The 7,022-nt window shown below is 41.5% G+C and overlaps 1 protein-coding gene across 1 annotated transcript in view; it reads right to left on the bottom strand.

Annotated features, from left to right (window-relative positions):
• Positions 1–1,314: 1,314 nt before the first annotated feature.
• Positions 1,315–7,022, bottom strand: part of ST6GALNAC5 (ST6 N-acetylgalactosaminide alpha-2,6-sialyltransferase 5) — a 67,835-nt gene continuing 62,127 nt past the window's right edge. Inside the window, exon 5 of the mRNA XM_030278970.4 lies at positions 1,315–1,691. Within this exon, the coding sequence (XP_030134830.1) occupies positions 1,460–1,691 (232 nt within the window). The 3' untranslated portion in view covers positions 1,315–1,459. The remainder of the gene's footprint in view (positions 1,692–7,022) is intronic.

Genomic DNA, 7,022 nt, shown 5'->3' with positions numbered 1-7,022 from the left:
CCAGTTCTGTGTCTCGCCTCTGAGGTTCAGCTTCTTGGATTTAGATGTTTAAAGGTAGTATCTTTGTTCTAGCTTTTGTACTTGTCTAATGAGAGACACCTTTCATCACCTGAGGTATGTTTCATGCAATAGTTACTGACTACTTCAAAAAAAATTGAGATTTGATATTTGTGAAGCAAAAGTAATACTGTAACTGAAATCTTCTTTATTCACAAGCCCCCTGTAACCCAGTAATTCCCACTGTGAGGCTCCAAACACAGCATGAGCGTTGTCCTTCCCCTTTGTCTTGCAGGGACTCACCACACATACAGGTACTTCATGGAAAAAAAGCAGAGCTTTGTTCCTTTCAGGAGGACAATTTTATACTCATGGAATGCTTTTCACATCCCAACTTCAGTGTGATCCAGAATCTCTGAGATCAGTGATGATCTTGGGACAGTGGAAGGGAGAGATTTTTGCAGGTGCGCTGCTGTGATCCTTCTGGCTGCTATGACTGGTATTGTAGTACTGGTAGTTTACCTTCTTCATTCCAGGAATTTGGTCACATTGTGCTGAGCAGCTGTGGCCTGGTTCGTAGTCTGTTTCCTCAGGAGGTTTGCTGGCAGCCTTTTGTGGGAATACCGGAGGCAGAACAGAACAAAACCCCTCCAGCCTTAGCTTGTCTTCACTGAGAAGCTGCTGCCATGGCCAGTGGGGGGTTTGGCTTTTTTTGGATAGATTTTATTTGCCCTCCTTCCTCCCACCCCTATTTTAAAAACAGCAGCTCGATAGCACAGCAGCAAATGCACATTAATATCAAACAGAATTTTCACTACCATTTTCATATTAACATAGGATGTTAGAATGTAAAGTGAGCTGGATCTGCACATGGGACCGCTCTTGCTGTTAAAGGCTTTAGGCTGGAACAGAGCCCAAAATTCTTAGAAGAAATCCAACATTTCCAGATCAAATATTAATTACATGCCATATAGAATTATATATTTCAAACAAGTTTTATAAATAAAAAGCTAGGCCTTTCAAACCATCAGCAATATTAATTTTGGATTTAAAAGATTATGAAAGATAACCACATAACTGTGAATTAGAAAAATACTGGCCTAGGTTGCATAAAAACCTTCATTAAATAAATACGGAAAGTTTTCACTATGAAAACTCAGTGGTGTTGTACTTAAAAAAGCCATGATGAATTAACAGTCCCTTAATGACACTCGGGTTGTGTTTCACGAATCACGATCACACACAGGACGTCAGATGGCCCCAAAAGGTGACAGACTGGGTTGATGCAGTTTAACAGAAGTGCTCGGGGTGTGTGCTGCTCCTCCGTGCCAAATTCCTGCCTGCTGCTGGGCTGCGGCTGCTCGCCCTGTGCCCCTTCTCCTCCGGGCTGCCGCGCCGGCCCGCGGGCTCCAAAGGCGCTGCGGGAGGTGACCGTGGCTGGGCTTGTGCGTCCGTCTGTCCCTCAGGCCAGCGGGCTCCCCTCGGGGCGGGTCCCAGCGAGCGGCTCTGGTTTCCAGTCTGGCTGGAAGAAGCGGATGTCGAATGTCCGTGCCCAGTTCTCGAAGACGCGCTTCTCGGTGATGAAGCGGTGGTGGCTGCCCTTGCGGCCCCGCTCGTGGGAAATGTACATGGTGCACTCGTCCGGACCCAGAGGTTCGTAGTAGTGATAAGGTACTGAAAGATGATTAGGATCCCTGTGGAAAAAAGAAAATAGATGGAAGCCCAAGATGTTCTTTCTCGCTGATTGAAAAGATGCTATCTTTAATGAACTGATGGGCTCAAATCCACTTTTTGTCCCAGTTAAACTATGCAGCTGGGTTTTTTTCTTGAATATCTAATAGATCAGAATGGGGCAAAGGTGTTTTCTTTACTTTTTCTTTTGCTCTCCTTTAATCCTCCCAGTTAAATGAAAGACAGCAGTAGCTCAGAAACAAGGGAGAGTGCCGCAGGGCTGAGTTACTACTATGAAATTTGAAGTAAACTGCTTAAAAGAGATTTAAATCTAGATTGTGATTTGTTAAAGGTCTTTCAGAGGTATTTACTGAACTGGGGAAGAAAGAAGATGGTAGACAGAGGTGGTTATCTGTGTCACATCAGCTCAGCTGAATGTTCCCAGCATGCTGCGCCAGGTTCCGACAGCACAGCTTCAATGAGCGTCTGCACGCCAGGTCAGTGGTACAGGCTGCTGTTACTGGCATTTTAATCAAACGTCTAATGAGTTCTTTATTTTACAACAGCAGCTTTCATGTATCTAAGCTGAAAATTAAAACAGTTCACCCATAGTATCCATCTGACCTTGTGAACCCGTTCACATTTCCCCGCGGGAGATGAGTGACTTGTGGTGACACATTGGATATGCCAAACACCAATTAGATACTTAGGATAAAGTTCATTTTCGCAGTTCTGACCTCAATGTTTCCATGTAACATTCTGTAAATGGCACATCTGTATTATAATAAGCCAGAGCAATTCATTCTCCTTTTGTTTTAATCTCTACATTAACCTGTATCCATTATGGTTTTTTTCTTTGGGCTTGGGCATTTTGGGCTGACAGGAACTCACACACTCTCTGTGTCATAAATACTAAGAGAGCAAGCTGTCCCAGACAGAATTATCCAACTCTATCCCTCTCTCCCTGATTGCTACCAGCTTTTTTGCTGTGGCAGAAAATTTCCCAATATCAGCATTTAGTGAATCCTTGGAGCTGCTCTGTGTTACATCCTGAGCTGAACAGGACCCTAGCACAGAGCAAGAAATCTGATACAGATTCAGGGCTGTCAGCTCTAATATACAGTTGATTATTTTCATTTTGAAGAGCTAATATTTAAGGTCACTTTCAATTGAATGCATCCACAATCTGTCAGTAGTCTGTGCTGGTCATTATTTTTACTGTGTAATTCTGCCACCTACACAATTTTCTAATTTTTCTTATTTTGCTATTATCCATATTGTATATGCAGAGGTAATGTATGATATTGCTGCTGCTTTCCATTTGTGCCTTAGATTAACGTTTTAATTCGATCAGTCTGGCTTCCTTGTAACACAACACGGTGATCAATCTTACAAGACCAGAACAACAATAAAATTACATTTCTAGAATAAGATGGATTCTAAACTTATTAAATATATTCTCACTGGAATACATAAGAATGAAACAAAATCCTTCATCACCTCACCTACATAAAATGTATTTGTAATCTAAAGTTGCCCTTCATGTAGAAATTTATTATTTCTAAACTACAACTATTAGAACTTAATCTTCAATTAATTTTTCACTTTTTTGATACATTGGACCTCTTATTGTCACTTAAATGAATAATTTGTATGGTTACTATATTTTCACGTGATGTGTTTTTGTTAAGAACTACTAAACAAATAGGCCTCTGCCTCTCATTCAGACTGCTCTTCCTTCTTGCACTAAACCTGGATTTTATTCTTGAGTTCTCAACCTGTATTGCTTGGTATAAATTTACTGCTTTAAAGTAAGGCTTAGTAAAGTTGAAATCATATCTCCAACAGACTTGGGAAAAATGCAGAGCCTGTGAGGCCGCAGGTCCCTCCAGGCAAGGTGTTTTTGAAGCCAGGGATTCCACATTCCACGGAAGGCTCTGAACTGACACCAGTGTGTCCTAAGTGGATGTCCTTAGCTCCTGCCAGGCTGTAGCAGCTCCCTGCCTCCTGTGCACCGTGCCACCAGAAACAGCCCAGCAGCACCTGGGGCACAGGTGAGAGAGGCAGGAGCTCGGTGCAGGCAGCCTGTGGGGCTCAGGCCTTGAGTGCAGCTCTGCTGGCTGAACTGGGGGTGAGATCAGGGCAGGAATGGGGGCTGGTGCCTACAGACCTCTCTAGGACTGCTCTGCAGCTGACCGAGGTTTTACAGCTAAATTCCAAAAGCTGTCTTTCAGATTTGGAAGTCTGAAGGGTATTTACATATTGGAGGACCTTCTCATTTTATGCGAGTTCTGGATTCCCCCAGATTGCATGCTAGTAAGCTTTGGGTGTGAATTCTGGCTTGAGTACACCAGAACCCAAATTAACTGTGCTGTGTTATCTTCTAACTCTGCAATTAGCTTGTGTCACCAGCAAATGAAATGCATGAGTAATTTCTATACGGAAATTGCTTGCCACCTCATTTATTAACATTAAAACAGATGCTTTTTTATCACTGACTGATACTGGACATTAATCAGTATTTTGTCAGGCTCTGCATGCATATTAATAGCACAGCTGGGAGGAATCTCGGGAAGGTCCTCTGTAAAATATCCTGTGTTTCCTGCCTGATCACCCGCCAGCACAGCACCCGTGGAAGTGCTTGTACCCCTGTCAGTCAGCTACTGTTTGCCACTTGAGTGCACATTTTCCCACAGATGGTATCCACCTACAGCAAAAGCTGGAGGAACAGCACAAAAGAAAAAAGGCAGGGAAACCAGGTCACCCCATACCACATTCTGGTCAGTCTCTTTCCTTAGATATGAAGAGCTATAATAAATCAACCCTCTAAAACTATAGGTACTCACGCACTTTGTAAAATAACTCATATTTTGATGTGTGAGTAAAGTGTCATTTATATGTTGAATAATGGGCAAGGTGCTGAGTCAGGACCATGAAGATTTCTAGATAATCTTTTGCCTACTATTCCCAAGATCTGCTTTCCCTGATCTCCATAATTAGTCCTGTTCTCCAAGCCATGTATGCATTTTGTATTAAGCTAATGAGGTGAGGCATATGGACCAAATAGCTCACATACAGCTTACAGTTTCTCATAAGCTCCAGGAAATGTAACCAGCAACAACTGCTGCTTTGCATTTGATTCAAAGGAACTGAAAGTGGAGAAAGAGAGAGAGGTAAGAAAACACTAAAGTATTTCAAATACCAATTTTCAGGTGAATTATCATGGAAAATGACCTGGCAGTCAAATGAGGATTCTTATAGGAAAATTATCTGGTTCAATAACTGGAACAAAAATTATTCATATTAGTTAAAATAAGGCTCAGAATTAAGTTTTAAGTTTCTGGGCATTCCAGAAGGCCCATGAAGAGGAGAAGAGCTAGAGAGGGCTCATCTCACTAACCCCTTGGCTTTTCCTTGTGTACAGGAGTACCCTGAGACCTGCAGGGAACCAGCCTTTCTGTCCCTGCTGCCCATAATGCCACGGACAGGGGCTGGAACTCCTACAAACTCACTAAGGCTTGTCTTGTCCTTCCCAGCCCTGCTGCTGAGCACCCACAGAGGGAAGCAGCAGCACTGCAGTGCCTTCAGGAATTGTTGTGGTATCTGGGCACCACTGTCAGGCTGCTGCTGCAGGGAGGCAAGAGGAGAATCCAGCATGTCCCAGTTCAGGAGTGAGTGCTGTGCATGCAGGGCTGTCACAGGGAGTTCTGGGAGGGAAGTGCTTCCCGTTTGGGAAAGGCTTGGATTGGATCCCTGGCCACTGGAAAAATTACAGCAAGATGGCTTGTCTGTCTTGGGACAAAAGAGTGAAAGGTGTGCACACTTTACAAAAATGTTTGCAATGTGCATGGAAGCACAAGCTCTCATCTTATTACAAAATGTACAAGACAGCATGAGAGCAATATCAAGCCATTAACCCTTACCACAGTAAAAATCTGTAGCAAGGAAAGGGCTTTGAAATTACTTATAGCTTTGCTGTAAAGTACTACAAATTTATAATAATTAGGACACCAAGTCCAGCTCAGCTATGAACTCAGTGTCCAGTGAAAGTAAATAGAAATGAATCTAAAAACACCTTGTTGCTAGTAATAGTCTGTGCTTTAGTCTGTGCTCCAGACTCCTTCACTAGACTATTTTTCATGCATGGGTGCAATGCAGTTTAGTTAATGATCTTAAGCTAATAATTTGAGCAGAATCAACAGCATGAGATTCCTGACACCTTTGAGGTGTCCTTCACGTTACAGATGTGACACTAATTTAGTTCCATGACAGTGATCACCACATTCATTACTTATTCCACAAATTAACACTTTAAAATGAATGGCTATCTGTATGCTGAAGTTATACAATTGGTGATATTAATTATGAACAGAAATAAGATTTTTTTTTTTATTTTAATGATTCTTTAGTTGCACAGCAAGTAGGATACCCACACCATCTAGCACACACACATTTTAGTTGTTTTGTTGGGACTTTTTATTTTGATTTTTTTTGGTATTTTAATGGTAGATTCTTATTCTATCTGACTGAAAACCAGGAAATACGGCTTGCAGTTACAGAATATTTCTTTCTGCTATTCTGTTCTGTTGTCTTATTCCTTGGAAAGAAAATGTTGTTTTAATTTCTTAATGAGTAGCTGAAGAGCCAGGTAAGAAGGCTAACTCTATTTATGGCAAGAAACTCCTTTCACAGATCTTCATGGACAGCTTCTTCCAGGCATGGCAACTAAAGTTTTCCCCTTTATCACCTGGGGAATCAAGCTGAAGTAAAGAAATTTCATATGACTGATTAAGAAATGACCTTTTCCCTTTTTACAACCAGGTTGTGCATACCTTTATGTTAAGATTTTTTTATGTAGGCTGTAAGAACAATTACAGCTTTCAATGCTAGGACTGATCTACAGCCTTTCTTGGGTCATAATTCAAGTCCATTTGATTTCAGTGTATTGATTCTATGAAAACATTTCATATGCTCTCACTGACATTTTTAGTCTCTCTCAAAACAGTTTGTTTGGGTTTAGCTGGCTTTTTTAAATATGTATGTAAACTATTCTGACTTTGTCTGAAAAGTTAGGATTACAAATTATTTTGCAGTGAAATACTGTCTTCTGTATTTTTAAATAATAATTTGAAGAATTACTTCCATGTGCCATGGGAGTTCAGCCACTTCTGGAGTAAGACAGACCAGCCACTTACAGAAACTGAAGTAGTATGTGTTGCCAAATGAGATGACAGAGGAACGAGATGCTGTGCTGTGGAAGGTATTTGTGTTGTCTGGCATATCTGATCTAGTTTGCTATTTTCCTTGGAGAATTAATGATGAAGCTGGCAGTACATCACAGCATTTATCATCAG

Source organism: Taeniopygia guttata, chromosome 8, assembly GCF_048771995.1.
Source record: "Taeniopygia guttata chromosome 8, bTaeGut7.mat, whole genome shotgun sequence".
Lineage (NCBI taxonomy): Eukaryota > Metazoa > Chordata > Aves > Passeriformes > Estrildidae > Taeniopygia > Taeniopygia guttata.
This window is presented reverse-complemented; position numbering and strand designations above follow the sequence as displayed.